The sequence below is a fragment of the Coregonus lavaretus genome (genome assembly GCF_964263955.1).
Source record: "Coregonus lavaretus genome assembly, contig: HAP1_SCAFFOLD_324, whole genome shotgun sequence".
Taxonomy (NCBI): domain Eukaryota; kingdom Metazoa; phylum Chordata; class Actinopteri; order Salmoniformes; family Salmonidae; genus Coregonus; species Coregonus lavaretus.
Genome location: NW_028157408.1, coordinates 60,001 through 83,707, shown reverse-complemented (window position 1 = coordinate 83,707; position 23,707 = coordinate 60,001). Strand labels below are relative to the sequence as shown.

The window sequence follows — 23,707 nt, the reverse complement described above, 5'->3', positions numbered from 1 at the left end:
GGGGGATTTGGAGGAGTGAAGATCAGCGATTTCTGAAAATGATGATTTTGGCTCAAGGACAAGGAGAGCCACAAGCTGTACGGATGACACATTAATCTATTTGCAGTGTGAAGATGGATTAAGAATCTATTAAAGAGAAGATGTTGAAAAAAGTTTGAGATATCAAAGTAGTACCGATATTGGACTTGTGAAATCAGCCCAATTGAGGTGAAAGTTGAACTTCGACCAGGAGCCAGACCTCCTTGGAAAAATTAGTATCCATTGAAAGATGAAGCAATCCAAGGGATTGAACCACAAATTGAAGGACTTTCGAAAGCAAGTGTTTGAAGAAAATAAAAATCCTCAGAGTAACAATCCTTTGTTGCCTTTGGAGGAACCATGAGGGGTTGATAGTAGCGCCTCTAGACCTATTAGGTCTGATGATTTAGGAAGCTAGGGGTTAGCTAATGTTGCAAGGGGGAGGTTAGGAGAAAGATCACAAAGGAGTATGGTTTTTGGGAACCATATTTGCTTGAATAGGTTGACTATGTCATAGGCAGGTGCACAATCTGTCTGAAAAATAATGTTTGCAGGGGTGTGACTGTTATTCTTGGTTACATTCCTACACCAAGAGGTGCATAAGATGTCCAACTAAGCTAAAAGATGCTCAGTCGGTTGCAAAGTTCTTGTGTAAAGAAGTCATAAGCAGGTGGGGACTTCCCGATTTAATATCCTCAGAAAATGGGAAAGAGTTTTGTGAATAAATCAGTGAAATGGTTTTTGAAAAAATTGGGAAAAAAGTCAGACTAAAAAGTTATGAAAACTAGGGTTGAAATAATTCTAGGAAATGTTGAATATCTGATTGTGGGATAATTATATTATTGTGATATTTAGTGTTTTCTTATGAATCAAAGGGGGGAAATGGAATTCATATCATTTTTGGAATTCATATCATTTTTAGTTGATATTGAAGTTTTAATTTGAATGTGTTTGTTTTGCAAAAGATACTGTTTGGTCTTTTCTTTTCTTCCAGAAGCATATGGGGGATGTGTAGAGGGGACTCAAATACTCAAACATGGACAATATGAATGGACTGGAGGAAGTGGAACAAGGAAGGTGTGGAAATGTTCAGATTCCATCATCGACGTCGCATTGAAAGTCGACACTGTGGAGGAGCTGCAGTGTAGTGGACTACATTCCAGTGTTATATTCTTTCTGTATTAATTTTTGAATAATTATGTTTTCTGTTGTTGGGTACATGTGGGGACCTCAGATGTTTTTGTTTATTTCGTTGAAGCTTAGGGATATTGGGTCTAGGCAGGGACAGAGAGAATCCACAGGAGGGTCCGATGGGTCGACCAGCCTGAATGTGGACATTTTTGATTGTATTTTGTTTGCTGAGGTTTTCATGTGTATTCAATTGCATCATAGCTTAAAATGCATTGATAAAGATTTATAAATTGATCTGGAGTACTTAGGTGGTCGCCTAGGGCAGAGGGGCCGTGAGAGAATTTTCCTGTCTCGATTGACTGATGGATATTTGGAATGAAAGCTGCCAGACAGGTTTTTCGCTCTTACACTCCATAACAATTTATTTACACTCCATAACAATGTATTTACACTACATACAAAAATGTGTCTATATAAACATGTTTACTCTCCATAAATGTTGGTTTATTGCTAAAGTTACTCAAGAACAAGAATTGTTATTTGTCATAATCCTATTATTTTTGTTTTCGAGACTTAATTAGTCTCGAAGGGGGGAAATATGTAGTGTCTGAGGGTCTATGATTTTGCTGACGTTTGCAAAAAGTGTGTTATAGGAACTTGGCTCTGCTTGCGAAAACATCTGGAAAGCATTACTACATAGGCTTCTTGGAATAGAGGATATGGGGAGATATGTGGAAAGCCAGGGATTGGTTTATTAAAATCACGCCATATTATGTCACATAGGATATAAATACCATGTCTTGAACAAAGGACTGAGAGAATAGCATATTACAGATTGGGTCCGGCTGTTCTTCAGATATTCTGCAGATGTCTGTAAATTGACGCTAAAACTCTTTGGATACAATAAATCTTTATAATCAAAGTACAGCGTCAGCGGATTTTCTTATCATCACAGCATTATCAGCGTCGTTGTCTTTACACCACATACTCAAGTATGACAATTGGGGACTTTTTCCACCACTGAACTGTGATGACAACAGTCCAGTCGTCGTGAACTGTGCGCCAGGCTCCAGGTTTAAACTGCTATGTTATGTCCCAAATTATTACACAACTTTAATATGTTAGCCTAATATGATCCACTATTGATATAGATCCTCAAGAACAACCACAGGAACGTGACAGAGGAAAGAAAGATAAACTAACGATGTAATGGAATGATGCAACATGGAAGGAAACTAACACTAAATTCAGTGACAGTTATAAATGTATGTGGGTAAAACTGACTGAGGCTACCAATAGTGGCTAATATTTAACAGATACAAATGGTTAAAAAAATACATTGAAAAGTCTGGGCATATAATTAAAACATTATAGAAATCATAAATCAACTCGGTAGGTTTGGCACTATATTGTCATTTGCGCATGGCTACAGAAGCCTATACTGTCGTTTGGGTCTCCAAAAAGGCCAGCATTTCATAAACTTCACTGTGGAAAAGATGATATGTTGATATGCTTCAGTTTTCTGCCATATGACTGGTTTCACATTTGTCTCCAGCGATCATAAGGTAAAATAGATCTAAAACAATTGTCATTTCTATTTACAATCCCCTTATCCAAACGACTTAATAGTTTACCTAGCTCTTATCAATAGCTCTTATCAATTTGTAAATTACAGTGTATGGAGAATGGTGTTGTTTCTATTGGAAAAAATTAAGTACTTCCACTTGGAACCGACAGGTTGCTTGACCTTATTGTTTCATTGTGTGTAAAAGTGGTGGAATTATGATGGAATTAAATCAAGGTCAGAGTACAGCATATCTGTAGACACACCTCCGCCACGCCTTCATTTATTTGATCGCCACCCCCAATGTATTGCGGGTGAATAGCATGCTATTCTCATGCTTAAATTCAAGGTCAGAATACACAGAGAGAAAGGTGCTTAACAAGGGAATTACGTTCTATTTACGTGCGCTTAACTCGGGTCGGAATTCTCTCCTATATTAGCTGTTCCCATCAGATAACCTGGCAGACATAGCCCTACGCTAACCTGCACAGCTGGCTGTGATTATATCCGGCTCAAATTCCGTATTAGCAAATTAAAATCGTAGACGTAGTTGGACGCGATACAATACTTGTTCATGAAAGTGTCCTTGTCCAACCGAACATTCTGATAATCAAAGCAGCCGTTTGACTGTCTAGTCAAATAGCTTTTTTTGTGTAGTGGGTTGAACTCCATGTAATTGTCGCAGATTGTGGCAACGGTTCAAATCTCACAACTTCCCAGCCAAAATCTTGTAAATGAAGATTACGAATACATTTAATGAAGAGCTTCTTGTTGGAGTCCCTCTTGCAGACAACACATAGGCTACTGCCACTGGTACATAAATACTTGTTGCTTGCTATCTTATACTGAACAAAAATATAAACGCACATGTAAAGTTTTGGTCCCATGTTTCATGAGCTGAAATAAAAGATCCCAGAAATGTTCCATATGCACAAAAAGCTTATTTCTCTCAAATGTTGTGCAAATGTTGTTAGTGATCATTTCTCCATTGCCAAGATTATTCACCCACCTGACAGGTGTGGCATATCAATAAGTTGATTAAACAGCATGACCACCTTGTATTTGGGACAATAAAATGGCACTCTAAAATGTGCAGTTTTGTCCCACAATGTAATGCCACAGATATCTCAAGTTTTGAGGGAGTGTGCTATTGGCATGCATGCAGGGATGTCCACCAGAGCTGTTGCCAGATAATTTAATGTTAATTTGTCAACGTCGTTTTAGAGAATTTTGAAAGTACGGCCTCACAACCGCAGACCACGTGTAACCACGCCAGCCCAGGACCTCCACATCCGGCTTCTTCACCTGCGGAATCGTCTGAGACCAGCCACCCGGACAGCTGATGAAACTGTGGATTTGCACAACTGAAGATTTTCTGCACAAACTGTCAGAAACTGTCTCAGGGAAGCTCATCTGCGTGCTCGTCGTCCTCACCAGGGTCTTGACCTGACTGTAGTTTGGCGTCGTTACCGTCTTCAGTGGGCAAACGCTCATCTTCGATGGCCACTGGCATGCTGGAGAAGTGTGCTCTTCATGGATGAATCCCAGTTTCAACTGTACCGGGCAGATGGCAGACAGCGTGTATGGCGTTGTGTGGGCGAGCGGTTTGCTGATGTCAACATTGGGAACAGAGTGCCCTATGGTGGCAGTGGGGTTATGGTATGGGCAGGCATAAGCTACGGACAACGAACACAATTGCATTTTATCGATGGCAATAGAGATACCGTGATGAGATCTTGAGGCCCATTGTCGTGCCATTCATCAGCCGCCATCATCTCATGTTTCAGCATGATAATGCACAGCTCCATGTCGCAAGGATCTGTACACAATTCCTGGAAGCTGAAAATGTCCCAGTTCTTCCATGGTCTGCGTACTCACCAGACATGTCACCCATTAAGCATGTTTGGGATGCTCTGGATCGACGTGTACGACAGCGTGTTCCAGTTCCGCCAATATCCAGCAACTTCGCACAGCCATTGAAGGGTGTGAGACAACATTCCACAGGCCACAATCAACAGCCTGATCAACTCTGTGAAGGAGATGTATCGTGCTGCATGATGCAAATGGTGGTCACACCAGATACTGACTGATTTTCTGATCCACGCCCCTACCTTTTTAAAAAAGGTATCTGTGACCAACAAATGCATATCTGTATTCCCAGTTATGTGAATTCCATAGATTAGGGCCTAATGAATGTATTTCAATTGACTGAATTCCTTATATGAACTGTAACTCAGTAAAATCTTTGAAATTATTGCATGTTGCGTTTGTATTCAGTATACATAGACGTGTAGGCTACACTTACATGTACAATGTTTTATTATTTATTATTCTACTAATGTTTGCATTATTATAATAATCCACTTTGTCAGATATGCCTTATTTGATTCAAGCATCGAGGATCAGCAGTGAACAGCATTTTCCTTAACAAAAAAGCTTGACGCGAGGGGGACTCAAACCCACTGATAATGTGCACTGTTGATTTTGAGTCAACCACTTTAGCAGCGTATGGCCATCAGGAAGCAATGATGCTGATGTTATAGGACAGCTATAAGGCTCCATAAGGCTCTTGACTTATTTTGTATGATAAACAATACATATCGCGGAAGATCAGCGTTACACACTTGAGACAGACCAAGAGGAACAAAAGTAAACCTTGAATTTGGAGGTTTAAAATATTCCCCCGGCTTGGTGGATATTGTCACGACTTCCGCCGAGGCTGCCTCCCCTCCTTGCTCGGGCAGGTTTCGGCGTTCGTCGTCACCGGCTTACTAGCCACTGCCGCTCCATATATCATCATTCCATTTGTCTTGTCAATTACACACACTTGGTTCTTATTCCCTCATTAGTCCGTGTATAAGTGTTCCCTCTGCCCCCTTGTCCTTGTGGGTGATTGTTTTATGTGAGTTGAGTGTAGCTCGGTGGAGCTACCCGTACCTTGTATTGCCGGGGTAGATTATTCCCCTGTGCCTGTATTTTGTTGGAGCTACCCGTACCTTGTATTGCCGGGGTAGATTATTCCCCTGTGCCTGTATTTTGTTGTAGCTACCCGTACCTTGTATTGCCGGGGTAGATTATTCCCCTGTGCCTGTATTTTGTTGTAGCTACCCGTACCTTGTATTGCCGGGGTAGATTATTCCCCTGTGCCTGTATTTTGTTGGCGCTACCCGTACCTTGTATTGCCGGGGTAGATTATTCCCCTGTGCCTGTATTTTGTTGGCGCTACCCGTACCTTGTATTGCCGGGGTAGATTATTCCCCTGTGCCTGTATTTTGTTGGCGCTACCCGTACCTTGTATTGCCGGGGTAGATTATTCCCCTGTGCCTGTATTTTGTTGTCGCTATCCAGTGCAACTGTGTACGACGGAATAAACTCTGTATTCAGTGATTTACCCTCCTGCGCCTGACTCCTTCTAATCACACTCATCACAGATATAAAGTTTAAGATCTTTGATCGGCTGATGCGGAATTTGTTACAGGAAATAATCACTGCCAGCTGGGTCAGGTTAGCATAGTGCTAAGTGTGGCAGGTTATCTGATGGGAAAAGCTAATATGCAGCGTTTGATCACGTGCAACTATGTCAACAATTTTAATTGGCTGCGAGACAGAGAAAAAGTTTTTACTTATTCTAATGTTTGCAAGTATGGCCCCCAGTAAAGAGGAAAATAAAACTTGACGCCAATTAATGAAGTAAACAATTACTTTTTATTGATAAGGTTCTCAGAAGAGTCTCTTTTCAGTGTATAATAATCATTGTTATTCCTTCCTTGTTATTATTATTAATCAATAATACTGATTTGGTACATTATGACATCCAGTACTGAACGAGCCTCTTCACAGTGACATGAATCAATCCGCTTCTACGCCTTTTGGGATCTAGAACAGCAATATCTCTGCATCAAAACAAAAACAATAACAGTGGAAAACAACAAACTGGGGATTGATATTGTAGATATTGGGATAATAGATATGATTAGTCACACACAACTCTAGAGTAGGTAATACCAGCTAAAGGTTAGCGCGTTACAAGCCACTTCCTCAATAGAAATATAAAACTGGATATTCTGAACAATATTCTACTGTGCTGCTGCAGCATAAAGGTACGTCTATATACTGTACATCCAGATATATTTCCAAAAAAACAAGTTTCACAGTTTAATGACTTTATTTAAAGTATAAACTGTTTTTTTTAAAAACACTTTATTACATAAACTATTATTTTGGAGTGTGACTATTATTTGCTCTGGGAGCAAATGTTTTAATTAATACAACAACAAAAAAACATATTGAACAAATAAAATAAACGTAAAGTCCTCTTCGATAAAACTAGTGACTCCCTTCATGATTGTCATTTAGTACTACGAATAATAAATACATGTACAAATAATGAAATCAAATAAATAGCTTTTGATAATACTAGTTCTTTATGTATTCTGGACTTACGTGTACGGTAGGTGTTTTTAGATTGTTTCTGTACAGAAGTGCCTTGGTGAAAGTTTCACGATTCTACTGTGACTGAAACATACAAAACTACTGCTTCTACCGCTACCATACGTAACACCCTGAACTGTAGTGTAGTAGTCTGAACTGTAGTATAGTAGTCTGAACTGTAGTATAGTAGTCTGAACTGTAGTATAGTAGTCTGAACTGTAGTATAGTAGTCTGAACTGTAGTATAGTAGTCTGAACTGTAGTATAGTAGTCTGAACTGTAGTGTAGTAGTCTGAACTGTAGTGTAGTAGTCTGAACTGTAGTATAGTCGTCTGAACTGTAGTATAGTCGTCTGAACTGTAGTATAGTAGTCTGAACTGTAGTGTAGTAGTCTGAACTGTAGTATAGTAGTCTGAACTGTAGTATAGTAGTCTGAACTATAGTGTAGTAGTCTGAACTGTAGTGTAGTAGTCTGGACTGTAGTATAGTAGTCTGAACTGTAGTGTAGTAGTCTGAACTGTAGTATAGTCGTCTGAACTGTAGTATAGTAGTCTGAACTATAGTGTAGTAGTCTGAACGGTAGTGTAGTAGTCTGAACTGTAGTGTAGTCGTCTGAACTGTAGTGTAGTAGTCTGAACTGTAGTGTAGTAGTCTGAACTGTAGTGTAGTAGTCTGAACTATAGTGTAGTAGTCTGAACGGTAGTGTAGTAGTCTGAACTATAGTGTAGTAGTCTGAACTGTAGTATAGTAGTCTGAACTGTAGTGTAGTAATCTGAACTGTAGTATAGTAGTCTGAACTGTAGTATAGTAGTCTGAACTGTAGTATAGTAGTCTGAACTGTAGTGTAGTAGTCTGAACTGTAGTATAGTAGTCTGAACTGTAGTATAGTAGTCTGAACTGTAGTATAGTAGTCTGAACTGTGGTATAGTAGTTTGTCACATAAGGAACTAGTACAGTAGTATGATATTCTCCCCATTTTCAAAATAAAACCTTGTGATATTATTTGTGATATCCTCCAACTTTGTGTGTCTAAAAAGTTTTTGTTTTCTTTAGTTGTAAGTCTTTATGAGTTAAAGGATCTCAGTGGTGTGAGTGTTGGTTGCTAGGATATGTTGCTGCGGTAGCTAAGAACAGTTCTGTGGTGTAGTAGTCTGAACTATAGTGTAGTAGTATGAACTGTAGTGTAGTCGTCTGAACTGTAGTGTAGTAGTCTGAACTGTAGTGTAGTAGTCTGAACTGTAGTGTAGTAGTCTGAACTGTAGTATAGTAGTCTGAACTGTAGTGTAGTAGTCTGAACTGTAGTGTAGTAGTCTGAACTGTAGTATAGTAGTCTGAACTGTAGTGTAGTAGTCTGAACTGTAGTGTAGTAGTCTGAACTGTAGTGTAGTAGTCTAAACTGTAGTGTAGTAGTCTGAACTGTAGTGTAGTAGTCTGAACTGTAGTATAGTAGTCTGAACTGTAGTGTAGTAGTCTGAACTGTAGTATAGTAGTCTGAACTGTAGTGTAGTAGTCTGAACTGTAGTGTAGTAGTCTGAACTATAGTGTAGTAGTCTGAACTGTAGTATAGTAGTATGAACTGTAGTGTAGTAGTCTGAACTGTAGTATAGTAGTCTGAACTGTAGTGTAGTAGTCTGAACTGTAGTATAGTAGTCTGAACTATAGTGTAGTAGTTTGTCACATAAGGAACTAGTACAGTAGTATGATATTCTCCCCATTTTCAAAATAAAACCTTGTGATATTATTTGTGATATCCTCCAACTTTGTGTGTCTAAAAAGTTTTTGTTTTCTTTAGTTGTAAGTCTTTATGAGTTAAAGGATCTCAGTGGTGTGAGTGTTGGTTGCTAGGATATGTTGCTGCGGTAGCTAAGAACAGTTCTGTGGTGGAGAATGGGAGGCCTGAGACAGTGCGATGACTCATCGTTTTACTCCATTTTATGTCCCTATGCTGCGGTGCTTGTTGCCGTTGGTGATCTTCTCTTCTGATCAGTGTTGTGATTGGCTGGGCCCTGTGGTGGCTCTGCGTCCCTATTGGTCCCTTTGCTCTTTTCAGAGGCAGGCCTTATCAGAGCACCCAGCACAACACAGCGCCACCATCAGTTCAGAGTCTGTCATTACGGCCTCAAAGTGACCCCAAACATGTGGGTGAAAATATCAATTTATTTTTTAAAAAGGGGGATCTTAGTTATTAAGCAACAGTTTGTTTTTCAAGGTTCATGAGTGCCTTTCTCCACAGTCTGTTTTCAACAAAAAATTAAAATAAAATAAACTTCTGTCTAAATGTTAGATTGTTTGCCCTTGGCAGTAAAAGTAAAAAAAAAAAAGGTTTTCTAGTATATTCTTCTTTTCAAAAGTCCCTGCAGCGTTCAGTGAGTAACCCCTTTTGTTGGTTTATTTTCTGCGGGGTTGGAGAGGAAAGGGGGAGAAGGCGGGGGAGGGGGGAGCGAAGAGAGGAAGGAACTAGTAACTAGGACGTGGGGGTTGAAAGGGAGGAAGAGGAGGAGGAGAGTCAGTGAGAGAGAAAGAGTCAGCCAGTCCTCCATTCCCAGTCCAGGTGGGCTGTTACCTCTTGCCCATCTCGTTCTGTCTCAGGAACTGAATGTTGGTGCTGCTGTCAGCCAGTTCTGGGTACTGTTCCACAGGTAGAACATGATACCCGTCGTACCCCTGTACCCTCCCTGCGGTCAGCAGCTGCTGCTTCTCCCCCTCCGTCCATAGCCGACTCCCCTCCTTCCCATCCTTGGCCCTCTGCTGCTCCCTCAGCCAGGCCCCAGCCAGGGCCCTCTGCCGGGCTAGTTCCAGCAGCCTCACCCTCTCCTCGTCCACCACGTCCAGCGCTAGCCCATACCGCACGCTGAGGGCTAACGACGGCACCGCAAACTCCACTGTGGCGCCGCGCCGCGACCTCCCGCTCACAGTCACATTGATCCCGCTCTCCAGCGCCTTGCGTCCGTTGGTGAGCCCCAGCGCCAGTAGATCACTATCGGCCGAACCGACTTTAACGAAGAAGTGACAGTCACGTCCATCCTGCGTGTAGTGCGTTCCGTCCAGGTAGATGGCGCTGTTGAGGACCAGGGACACTTTTCGACTGTCGTCGGTTGCCATAGAGCTAACCGCCGCCACCACACGTCCTTCCTTTAGCGCTAGCATCACTCCCCGGCCGATGATGGGCGTTGATGTGCCGAACCAGTGTCCTGGCTTGTCACTGCGGTCGCGGGGGTCCTTGTTAAGGAGCCGTCCCTCCAGGGCCATGAAGGCCTGGTTGTGGCGCTCCGCTGCCTGCTGCACCCCCGTTATCAGCTACAGGAGAAAGAGGGGTAGGAAAGGGGTTAAAGATCACTGGTCAAGCAGAAGAATGCAGACGAGGATACAGTTATACGGTCTGATTTACAGTTATTCTCATCTATTAATGTCCAGATTTCACTGTAATCATTGAAGGTTCATATTAGTGATTCTGTATTCAATGTCTCATCTAATTGGCATCCGACTCTGAGAGAAAGAGAGAGGACCATTTGTCTGTAATAGCAGGCCGCATTTGGCTCGCAGGCCGTATGTTTCAAATTCTGGTTTACATAGAATCAATATAGTGCAATGAAGCTGTAGGCTGTCCCAGGCCTTCTCACCTGTCCGTTTTCACAGTCCTGGCTGGCCTGAAGCTCGTAGGGAGGCTCTACGAAGTAGAGGGTGTGACGGGGGAACCCTGGAATGATGTTACTGAGCTGGAAACCAAACATCACCAGCCAACTCTTCACGTCTGGGGAGCAAAGACAGCAGAACAGTTACCATACCACTAGCAAGTCATAGAAATGTTGAGAATTGTGAAAATGGTATAATAATGTGCGTAGTATTAGGGAACAGTGTAGTAAAATATTGCATGGATCTTTTTGGATGTTCTCAGAATCTAAATGAAAAATAAATAAAGAGAAGTACACATTGACAATGATAACACAACGCCCCCCACTCAGCTCTCTCTCCTTTACCTTCAATAACAATAATGCATGGGTTTTATAAAGCACTTTTCAAAGATCCAAAGACGCTCTACCTGTGACGTAGTTCTTGATGTCCAACACGTCGCTGAGGGGGTTATTGTTCTTGAACATGTACAGGTTGAAGGGTGCAGGGTCCTTGCCGATCTTGGGCCAGGAGGCATAGTCTGGCGAGGTCCAGCGGCCTGCCAGGACGTCATAGTCCCTCTGGGTGAAGTGGACCAGCTTGGTCAGGGTGTCATAGAGACCACCATGGAACCCAACCACCAGCTGGAACTCTGGGTTGGAGTCCAGGTACACCTCCCCGTATGCTGTGTACTGGACCTGGACATCACAACAAACACAGACGCTTGTTTCACTTCAATTCAGCACAACTTTATCCCCTCGGGGGCAATTAGGAAAGGCAAAGTTGGTTTACTTGGTCAGTTTTTGAATAATAATTTGAATAATCAAATTGACCTCTCTGGACATCAGGTACTAACTTATCTTCTCTTGGCTTATCTTAACATGCGGATAATGGTCCTTGAGATATTTAACAATCATGCAACAAAAAATTATGATCATTAATAGTAGTATTATTATTATTACTGTCATCATGAGTACCTGTTTGATCATCTGTGCGTTGCTGCTGAAGACAGCCAGTGGTGTTCCTGTGTTGTCTGAGGCGATGTAATACTCCTCTCCACTACTCACCTCCATAGCAAACAGATGGCCCTGAGGGAAGCAGTACAGGCTTTACATTAAAATAACCCATAGACAGTCCCATCATCATAACCCACAGACAGTCCCATCACCATAACTCACAGACAGTTCCATCACCATAACTCACAGACAGTCACCATAACTCACACGGTCACATCACCATAACTCACAGACAGTCACGTCACCATAACTCACAGACAGTCACGTCACCATAACTCACACGGTCACATCACCATAACTCACAGACAGTCACGTCACCATAACTCACAGACAGTCACATCACCATAACTCACAGACAGTCACCATAACTCACACGGTCACATCACCATAACTCACAGACAGTCACGTCACCATAACTGGGTGATAATAGTTATGAGATTTAAGTAATGATAGTATCCCTGACTCAGTTAGGCTATATCACAATAAGTTAAGTAATGATAGTATTTACAATAAGTCAGAGATGGTGACATCACCATTAATGTGTGATAATAGCTATGCGATATACTCTGTAATGATAGCATCACAACAATTTGGTTATATGACAACGATAACAAAGTCATAAGATACAGTGGGGAAAAAAAGTATTTAGTCAGCCACCAATTGTGCAAGTTCTCCCACTTAAAAAGATGAGAGAGGCCTGTAATTTCCATCATAGGTACACGTCAACTATGACAGACAAATTGAGGGAAAAAAATCCAGAAAATCACATTGTAGGATTTTTAATGAATTTATTTGCAAATTATGGTGGAAAATAAGTATTTGGTCACCTACAAACAAGCAAGATTTCTGGCTCTCACGGACCTGTAACTTCTTCTTTAAGAGGCTCCTCTGTCCTTCACTCATTACCTGTATTAATGGCACCTGTTTGAACTTGTTATCAGTATAAAAGACACCTGTCCACAACCTCAAACAGTCACACTCCAAACTCCACTATGGCCAAGACCAAAGAGCTGTCAAAGGACACCAGAAACAAAATTGTAGACCTGCACCAGGCTGGGAAGACTGAATCTGCAATAGGTAAGCAGCTTGGTTTGAAGAAATCAACTGTGGGAGCAATTATTAGGAAATGGAAGACATACAAGACCACTGATAATCTCCCTCGATCTGGGGCTCCACGCAAGATCTCACCCCGTTGGGTCAAAATGATCACAAGAACGGTGAGCAAAAATCCCAGAACCACACGGGGGGACCTAGTGAATGACCTGCAGAGAGCTGGGACCAAAGTAACAAAGCCTACCATCAGTAACACACTACGCCGCCATGGACTCAAATCCTGCAGTGACAGACGTGTCCCCCTGCTTAAGCCAGTACATGTCCAGGCCCGTCTGAAGTTTGCTAGAGTGCATTTGGATGATCCAGAAGAGGATTGGGAGAATGTCATATGGTCAGATGAAACCAAAATAGAACTTTTTTGTAAAAACTCAACTCGTCGTGTTTGGAGGACAAAGAATGCTGAGTTGCATCCAAAGAACACCATACCTACTGTGAAGCATGGGGGTGGAAACATCATGCTTTGGGGCTGTTTTTCTGCAAAGGGACCAGGACGACTGATCCGTGTAAAGGAAAGAATGAATGGGGCCATGTATCGTGAGATTTTGAGTGAAAACCTCCTTCCATCAGCAAGGGCATTGAAGATGAAACGTGGCTGGGTCTTTCAGCATGACAATGATCCCAAACACACCGCCCGGGCAACGAAGGAGTGGCTTCGTAAGAAGCATTTCAAGGTCCTGGAGTGGCCTAGCCAGTCTCCAGATCTCAACCCCATAGAAAATCTTTGGAGGGAGTTGAAAGTCTGTGTTGCCCAGCGACAGCCCCAAAACATCACTGCTCTAGAGGAGATCTGCATGGAGGAATGGGCCAAAATACCAGCAACAGTGTGTGAAAACCTTGTGAAGACTTACAGAAAACGTTTGACCTGTGTCATTGCCAACAAAGGGTATATAACAAAGTATTGAGAAACTTTTGTTATTGACCAAATACTTATTTTCCACCATAATTTGCAAATAAATTCATAAAAAATCCTACAATGTGATTTTCTGGATTTTTTTCCCTCATTTTGTCTGTCATAGTTGACGTGTACCTATGATGAAAATTACAGGCCTCTCTCATCTTTTTAAGTGGGAGAACTTGCACAATTGGTGGCTGACTAAATACTTTTTTCCCCCACTGTAATCACGATGAACAGTATTTATCACATGTAGCCTGTTGATGAACACACTTTTCCCTAATAATCTGGTAGCCTACCTGCAAGTCATAGTACAGTGAAGCGATATCTGAGCTGGAGTGATTGAATATATGTGTGACTCTAGCCGGGTGGTTCAGATCAGCGTAGAAGAACTGGAGATGTTGTCCCAGACTGGTCCTAGTGGACACTCTCCTGCCCAGTCCGTCATAGCGGTACTGGACGCTCCAGCCTCCTGGTAGCTTGTTATATGCTCTAAGGAGCTGGCCCTTGGAGTTGTAGTCGAAGACATCTGAGCCTCGCTGGCTCAGGAAGCCGTCCTCATCCAGACGGTACTGCACGTCGCCCAGGCGCGTGATGCGGTCTCGGAGGTCGTAGCGGAGTGGCGTGAGGCGGGCGCTGTTCCCGGGGTTGAGGAGGTGCAGGTTGCCGTTCAGGTCGTAGCTATAGCGCCAGGTGGACCAGTCGTTCACCTGGAGGAGTAGAGAATGAAAATAGCTTTGACACACCTGAAGTCAACTCTATAATACCAAACCTGAAGTCAACTCTATAATACCAAACCTGAAGTCAACTCTATAATACCAAACCTGAAGTCAACTCTTTAATACTAAACCTGAAGTCAACTCTATAATACCAAACCTGAAGTCAACTCTTTAATACCAAACCTGAAGTCAACTCTTTATTACTAAACCTGAAGTCAACTCTTTAATACTAAACCTGAAGTCAACTCTTTAATACTAAACCTGAAGTCAACTCTATAATACCAAACCTGAAGTCAATTCTTTAATACTAAACCTGAAGTCAACTCTTTAATACCAAACCTGAAGTCAACTCTATAACACCAAACCTGAAGTCAACTCTATAATACCAAACCTGAAGTCAACTCTTTAATACCACACCTGAAGTAAACTCTTTAATACCAAACCTGAAGTCAACTCTTTAATACCAAACCTGAAGTCAACTCTTTAATACCAAACCTGAAGTCAACTCTTTAATACTAAACCTGAAGTCAACTCTATAATACCACACCTGAAGTCAACTCTTTAAAAACACACCTGAAGTCAACTCTTTAATACTAAACCTGAAGTCAACTCTATAATACCACACTTGAAGTCAACTCTTTAATACTAAACCTGAAGTCAACTCTATAATACCAAACCTGAAGTCAACTCTATAATACTAAACCTGAAGTCAACTCTTTAATACCAAACCTGAAGTCAACTCTTTAAAAACACACCTGAAGTCAACTCTATAATACCAAACCTGAAGTCAACTCTTTAATACTAAACCTGAAGTCAACTCTATAATACCAAACCTGAAGTCAACTCTTTAAAAACACACCTGAAGTCAACTCTTTTATACCAAACCTGAAGTCAATTATTTAATACCAAACCTGAAGTCAACTCTTTAATACCAAACCTGAAGTCAACTCTTTAATACCAAACCTGAAGTCAACTCTATAATACTAAACCTGAAGTCAACTCTATATTTATTTATTTATTTTATTTCACCTTTATTTAACCAGGTAAACCAGTTGAGAACAAGTTCTCATTTACAACTGCGACCTGGCCAAGATAAAGCAAAGCAGTGCGATAAAAACAACAACACAGAGTTACATATGGGGTAAAACAAAACAAAGTCAAAAATACAACAGAAATACATATATATACAGTGTGTGCAAATGTAGCAAGTTATGGAGGTAAGGCAATAAATAGGCCATAGTGCTAAATAATTACAATTAGTATTAACACTGGAATGATAGATGTGCAAGAGATGATGTGCAAATAGAGATACTGGGGTACAAATGAGCAAAATAAATAACAATATAGGGATGAGGTAGTTGGGCGGGCTAATTTCAGATGGGCTGTGTACAGGTGCAGTGATCGGTAAGGTGCTCTGACAACTGATGCTTAAAGTTAGTGAGGGAGATAAGTGTCTCCAGTTTCATAGATTTTTGCAATTTGTTCCAGTCATTGGCAGCAGAGAACTGGAAGGAATTGCGGCCAAAGGAGGTGTTGGCTTTGGGGATGACCAGTGAGATATACCTGCTGGAGCGCAGACTACGGGTGGGTGTTGCTATGGTGACCAATGAGCTAAGATAAGGTGGGGATTTGCCTAGCAGTGATTTATAGATGGCCTGGAGCCAGTGGGTTTGGCGACGAATATGTAGTGAGGACCAGCCAACAAGGGCGTACAGGTCACAGTGGTGGGTATTATATGGGGCTTTGGAGACAAAACGGATGGCACTGTGATAGACTACATCCAATTTGCTGAGTAGAGTGTTGGAGGCTATTTTGTAAATGACATCGCCGAAGTCAAGGATCGGTAGGATAGTCAGTTTTACGAGGGCATGTTTGGCAGCATGAGTGAAGGAGGCTTTGTTGCGAAATAGGAAACCGATTCTAGATTTAACTTTGGATTGGAGATTCTTAATGTGAGTCTGGAAGGAGAGTTTACAGTCTAACCAGACACCTAGATATTTGTAGTTGTCCACATACTCTAGGTCAGACCCGTCGAGAGTAGTGATTCTAGTCGGGTGGGTGGGTGCAAGCAGCGTTCGGTTGAAGAGCATGCATTTAGTTTTACTAGTGTTTAAGAGCAGTTGGAGGCTACTGAAGGAGTGTTGTATGGCATTGAAGCTCGTTTGGAGGTTTGTTAACACAGTGTCCAATGAAGGGCCAGATGTATACAAAATGGTGTCGTCTGCGTAGAGGTGGATCTGAGAGTCACCAGCAGCAAGAGCGACGTCATTGATATACACAGAGAAAAGAGTCGGCCCAAGAATTGAACCCTGTGGCACCCCCATAGAGACTGCCATAGGTCCAGACAACAGGCCCTCCGATTTGACACATTGAACTCTATCTGAGAAGTAGTTGGTGAACCAGGCGAGGCAGTCATTTGAGAAACCAAGGCTATTTAGTCTGCCAATAAGAATGCGGTGGTTGACAGAGTCGAAAGCCTTGGCCAGGTCAATGAAAACGGCTGCACAGTACTGTCTATTATCGATCGCGGTTATAATATCGTTTAGGACCTTGAGCGTGGCTGAAGTGCACCCATGACCAGCTCGGAAACCGGATTGCATAGCGGAGAAGGTACGGTGGGATTCGAAATGGTCGGTGATCTGTTTGTTGACTTGGCTTTCAAAAACTTTTGAAGGGCAGGATTGATATGGGTCTGTAACAGTTTGGATCTAGAGTGTCACCCCCTTTGAAGAGGGGGATGACCGCGGCAGCTTTCCAATCTCTGGGGATCTCAGACGTTACGAAAGAGAGGTTGAACAGGCTAGTAATAGGGGTTGCGACAATTTCGGCGGCTAGTTTTAGAAAGAAAGGGTCCAGATTGTCTAGCCCAGATGATTTGTAGGGGTCCAGATTTTGCAGCTCTTTCAGAACATCAGCTGTCTGGATTTGTGTGAAGGAGAAGCGGGGGGGGCATGGGCAAGTTGCAGCGGAGGGTGCAGAGCTGGTGGCCAGGGTAGTGGTAGCCAGGTGGAAAGCATGGCCAGCCGTAGCAAAATGCTTGTTGAAATTCTCGATTATTGTAGATTTATCGGTGGTGATAGTGTTTCCTAGCCTCAGTGCAGTGGGCAGCTGGGAGGAAGTGCTCTTATTTTCCATGGACTTTACAGTGTCCCAAAAGTTTTTGGAGTTAGTGCTACAGGATGCAAATTTCTGTTTGAAAAAGTTAGCCTTTGCTTTCCTAACTGCTTGTGTATATTGGTTCCTAACTTCCCTGAAAAGTTGCATATCGCGGGGGCTATTTGATGCTAATGCAGTACGCCACAGGATGTTTTTGTGCTGGTCAAGGGCAGTCAAGTCTGAGGAGAACCAGGGGCTATATCTGTTCTTAGTTCTGTATTTTTTGAATGGGGCATGTTTATTTAAGATTGAGAGGAAATTACTTTTAAAGAACAACCAGGCATCCTCTACTGACGGAATGAGATCTATATCCATCCAGGATACCTGGGCCAGGTCAATTAGGAAGGCCTGCTCGCTGAAGTGTTTTTGGGAGCGTTTGACAGTGATGAGGGGTGGTCGTTTGACCGCGGACCCGTTACGGACGCAGGCAATAAGGCAGTGATCGCTGAGATCCTGGTTGAAGACAGCGGAGGTGTATTTAGAGGGTAAGTTAGTCAGGATGATATCTATGAGGGTACCCATGTTTACGGATTTAGGGTTGTACCTGGTAGGTTCGTTGATAATTTGTGTGAAATTGAGGGCATCTAGTTTAGATTGTAGGATGGCCGGGGTGTTAAGCATATCCCAATTTAGGTCACCAAGCAGAACGAACTCTGAGGATAGATGGGGGGCAATCAATTCACATATGGTGTCCAGGGCACAGCTGGGGGCTGAGGGGGGTCTGTAGCAAGCGGCAACAGTGAGAGATTAATTTCTGGAAAGGTGGATTTTTAGAAGTAGAAGCTCAAACTGTTTGGGCACAGACCTGGATAGTATGATAGAGCTCTGCAGGCTATCTCTACAGTAGATTGCAACTCCACCCCCTTTGGCAGTTCTATCTAGACGGAAAATGTTATAGTTGGGGATGGAAATTTCAGAATTTTTGGTGGCCTTCCTAAGCCAGGATTCAGACACTGCTAGAACATCAGGGTTGGCGGAGTGTGCTAACGCAGTGAATAACTCAAACTTAGGAAGGAGGCTTCTGATATTTACGTGCAGAAAACCAAGACTTTTACGGTTACAGAAGTCAACAAATGATAGCTCCTGGGGAGTAGGAGTGATACTGGGGGCTGCAGGGCCTGGGTTAGCCTCTACATCACCAGAGGAACAGAGGAGGACTAGAATAAGGATACGACTAAAGGCTTTAAGAACTGGTCTTCTAGTGCGTTGGGTACATAGAATAAAGGGGGCAGTTCTCCGGGCGTTGTAGAAAAGATTCAGGGCATTATGTACAGAAAAGGATATGGAAGGATATGAGTACAGTTCAGGTAACCCTAAGCGTTGGGTAACAATGAAAGAGATAGCGTCACTGGAGCCACCGATTGAGCCGGTCTCTATAATACCAAACCTGAAGTCAACTCTTTAATACTAAACCTGAAGTCAACTCTTTAATACCAAACCTGAAGTCAACTCTTTAAAAACGCACCTGAAGTCAACTCTTTAATACCAAACCTGAAGTCAACTCTTTAATACCAAACCTGAAGTCAACTCTTTAATACTAAACCTGAAGTCAACTCTTTAATACCAAACCTGAAGTCAACTCTTTAATACCAAACCTGAAGTCAACTCTTTAATACCAAATCTGAAGTCAACTCTTTAATACCAAACCTGAAGTCAACTCTTTAATACTAAACCTGAAGTCAACTCTTTAATACCAAACCTGAAGTCAAACCTGAAGTCAACTCTTTAATACCAAACCTGAAGTCAACTCTTTAATACTAAACCTGAAGTCAACTCTTTAATACCAAACCTGAAGTCAAACCTGAAGTCAACTCTTTAATACCAAACCTGAAGTCAACTCTTTAATACCAAATCTGAAGTCAACTCTTTAATACCAAACCTGAAGTCAACTCTTTAATACTAAACCTGAAGTCAACTCTTTAATACCAAACCTGAAGTCAAACCTGAAGTCAACTCTTTAATACCAAACCTGAAGTCAACTCTTTAATACTAAACCTGAAGTCAACTCTTTAATACCAAACCTGAAGTCAAACCTGAAGTCAACTCTTTAATACCAAACCTGAAGTCAACTCTTTAATACCAAACCTGAAGTCAACTCTTTAATACCAAATCTGAAGTCAACTCTTTAATACCAAACCTGAAGTCAACTCTTTAATACTAAACCTGAAGTCAACTCTTTAATACCAAACCTGAAGTCAAACCTGAAGTCAACTCTTTAATACCAAACCTGAAGTCAACTCTTTAATACCAAACCTGAAGTATCACACTGGTAACGTCAGATCTCCTACCTTCACCCCGCTGAGCTGTCCGTCCCCGTCATACTCATAACGGTACTGTGTTGTGTTGGCGTACGGTCCAATCTTCAGCTCTCTCTTCACCACGCGTCCCATACTGTCGTACTGCACCGTCATCCAGTACATCAGGGACCTGAAGATCTCATACTGCACCTCCTTGATGCGCCCGTGGGTGTCGAAGTGCTTGCTGAGGGTCATCACAGCCGTGGTTATAATCTGGTTGATGTCATAGTAGATCACACCAAACTTCCCAAAGTGCTCCACCTGTAGCCAAGACAACAGTCAAGAGTTAAGAGTTAAGTCAAATATTGTACAGAGGGTCTAGGTCCCACTTTAACTGGATAGTCCAGTTTAGATGATTTATGCTCAATCTATCAACTGTAACTGACATCCTGCAAGGGGTTGGGTTGTGGCTGGAGTTAGGGTTGTGGCTGGAGTTAGGATTGAGACTAGGGTTAGGGTTGAGGGTTAGGGTTGAACCAGGATGTGGACATGAAGCTAGGTTTAGGGTTAGGGTTGAGGCTAGGGTTAGGGTTAAAGCTAGGGTTAAGGTTGTGGCTGGAGCTAAGGCTAGGGTTAGTAGTGTAGTTATCTACCCACCTTTCCAGAGATCTCGTCATAGCGGTAGAGGTCCACAGGCAGTGGAGTCTCACTGATGACTGGCTTCATACTAGCGATACGGAAGCTGTTGTCGTGGTATGTGTAGTCAAACCTAGCGTTCACCATCCCTTCCTCACTGAACCGGTAGATCTGCTTGTCGATCAATGGACCCATCTTACGGTAACGTATCGTACAGGAGAACCCGCCACTCTGTAAGTTCACCATCTTCAGCACCCCAGCTGTCTCGTCGTAACCGAACGTCACCACGGTGCTGTCGTAGAGGATCTCAGCTAGCTTGGCCAGCTTGCCGTACTTGTAGAGGACACGTCGGCCAGTGCCGAGGTAGTGGGTGGCCTGGGGGCGGCCGTCTTCGCTGAAGTCGTGGATGATGGAGGCGTTGCTCTCAGGAGGGTTGTAGGTGTTGCGGATGTAACCGATAGAGATGTGGGTGGACATGGTGTGACGGGCTACACTAGGCATGGTGACGGCCGTGACGCGTCCCGAAGCGTCAAACTCAAATATGTACTGTCTCTGGCTCTGCAGGAGAAGGACCATGGACTGGAGAGAAGGGGAGAGGGAACGTAAGTCATCATCATCACCACCACTAGCATCATTTTATGCACTTTTCACATCTCTCAACCAGCCTGTCATTGCTATCCCTGCTACAGGTGCTACGATGCCCTCACCTTATCCAGGTATCTGTAGCTCCAAACAGATGATAACAACAGTTACCAGTACCAGTAGCAGTACCAGTAGCAGTACCAGTTACCAGTAACAGTTACCAGTACCAGACAGTGCTATGTCCTCACCTTATCCAGGTAGCTGTAGCTCCACACCTTGCCGTCTATGAACGACCGTGACAGAATACGTCCCTGAGGGTCAAACTCTGTCCTCTCGCTCATACTGCCCCTCTGCAGCCCCACCAGCTGACCCGTGGTCGAGTACGACACGTTCACCACTGCCAGGCTGCTGCTAGGCAACCACATGGCGGGCCGGCCCTGCGCGTCGTACATGATGCGGAGCGTGAACTTGCGGTGGTCGTCGTAGATCTTCTCCGTCCGAGTGTTGCGGTCGAAGTCGATGGAGAGGAGGTTACGGCCGTGTGCCTGGAGGAAGATAGAGAGTGATGTCATCTCTGGAGGCAGAGTCAGTGATGTCATCTCTGGAGGCAGAGTCAGTGATGTCAGCTTTACACATATACTCGGTGATGTCATCTCTACACACAGAGTAAGTGATGTCGTCTTTACACATAGTCAGTGATGTCATCTCTACACACAGAGAAAGTGATGTCATCTCTACACATACTGTAGAGTTTGTGATGTCCTCGCTAATGACTAAATGACACACAGAAAGGAAGCGAGGTAATCTCAGCTCACCCTCAGCTTCCTGCCAAACACAGTGACCTTCCCCTTGGTCTGTTCCTTGCGGAGCCGCCACTCGATGGAGTTGAGTCCGTTGTCTGTGGGTAGTGTGATGTTCCTACGGCCGATAGTAGGACTGACCGACCCGGCCAGGATGTGGGGCTCAGTGTGGAAGCTGATGCCCATCCCGTTGGCATACATCACCCGCAGGGTGCCGTTGTTACACAGCTGGTAGCTGTTCCTCACCTGGTCTGTAGGGGGCGATAGGGACAAGTAGAGAGAAGGGAGTTATCATATGAGTTGGCTCTTTTACTGGTGTCTTCCTCTGTTATGTTTATATGCTGAAAAGAGATAAAGTCGCAGATTAAATTGAAATTGATTTTCGCTGCCCTTCAAAAGCAGAACTCTTTCCTTGAACAAAAACAACAACAATTTGTCGTATGAATTTTTTGCCAACTTGTTAGTATCATTTCTGATCAGGCAACTCCACACTAAGAGTGACTCATAATGAAAGTAAATGTGCGTCTGGTTTATAGAACAGTTTGGTAAATGAATAATCTGGCACTCTTTCATTTCATTTTTTATATTCCTGCGCGAGAGCCCCTAGACTGCTGTGCAGAATAAAAACAGTATCAGCCCACAGAGAGAAGCATGAGACTGAACTTCACTCAGCTTTCTAGAGTTTTCCCTGTTAGTTAACGCTATCAACGTTTCCCTTTACTGTGGCAATTGTGATCGAATCAACGCAATATTCGCCACTTTCAATGCAACATCCCGAAACAAAACGAACTATGCAAGAGATTTTGTTGTAGGCAGAACGCATCGGAGTAGGATTCTATTGCATACATGCATGACTCAGCCCGTACTCTATACAGACCGTTTTGGCATAACCAATCAGAGCTGCAGTAGGCCTATATGCAAATAGTCCATTGCCATTTATGGATCTGTGCTGTTTACTTTGATCTGGACTGTTTACAGCTGTGGTCGTGAGTAGATGTGCTTGTTTTGAGATCAAAGCAAGAGCTGCGTGTAGCCACGTGTGAACATTTTGTTCATATCCTTTGCTAGTTAGTGAGTTATTAGCCCAGTTATAGATCATTTGTAGTCAGCAATAGGGGAGGGATTGCTTCCTACAACAGCACAAAACGTGTTAATTTCTAGACATCTTTGAAAAGTAAGTCAGGTAAAGAGCGTTTTTTATGTCTTAAAGGGGAAGTGTTGTATTTTGAGACTGGCTTGAATAAGCTAAGTAGCCAATAGGCAGAGGGTAGCATAATTTGTCTGATTCTCTGTAATAATGGTATGGGAATAATAATGCATTATATTTTGTAAAGTGGTTTCTTACATCAAACCACACAACAACATTTTCAGTCACCTCCTTGTCTGAAGGACAAGCGGATAAACAGGTTAATGTCAAGCCCTGCATGTTTTTTTTCAAAAGTCTAATGGAATGTAGGCCTATATTGAACACCACACATTGGCTGCTACTGTAGGCTGAACGATAGAACAGCTATTTCCATGTTAAAATGTTATGGGATGGATTTTCTCCATTGTTTTTGATGGTAGGCCACTCTGGCAGGCCTACATTATGATCAAATAGCCACAGTAGCCTACTTGGCCACTGTTAAAACTAACTTAAAGCGGGTACAGCCTCAGTGTTCACAGTAAATGGGCGCTGGAAGTTGCGATTAATTTTCACAACTTTCAAGTTTGCACTCAACAGACCTGAAATGTACTCAGTGTCGAGAACAATTAGAGGGAACATTGCTTGTAAACATATAAACAAATCAAAACGGTGTCTGAT

General features: G+C 42.8%; 1 protein-coding gene across 1 annotated transcript in view; it reads right to left on the bottom strand.

The window, feature by feature from the left end:
- Positions 1 to 9,702: 9,702 nt before the first annotated feature.
- LOC311125464 (teneurin-2-like) overlaps positions 9,703 to 23,707 on the bottom strand; it is a gene marked incomplete at both ends in the record, with an annotated part of 60,498 nt that continues 46,493 nt past the window's right edge. Inside the window, 9 exons of the mRNA XM_084199513.1 lie at positions 9,703 to 10,440; positions 10,764 to 10,894; positions 11,183 to 11,450; positions 11,730 to 11,840; positions 14,073 to 14,483; positions 19,937 to 20,206; positions 20,543 to 21,100; positions 21,352 to 21,648; positions 21,919 to 22,154. Coding sequence (XP_084055639.1) covers positions 9,703 to 10,440; positions 10,764 to 10,894; positions 11,183 to 11,450; positions 11,730 to 11,840; positions 14,073 to 14,483; positions 19,937 to 20,206; positions 20,543 to 21,100; positions 21,352 to 21,648; positions 21,919 to 22,154 — 3,020 coding nt within the window. The remainder of the gene's footprint in view (positions 10,441 to 10,763; positions 10,895 to 11,182; positions 11,451 to 11,729; positions 11,841 to 14,072; positions 14,484 to 19,936; positions 20,207 to 20,542; positions 21,101 to 21,351; positions 21,649 to 21,918; positions 22,155 to 23,707) is intronic.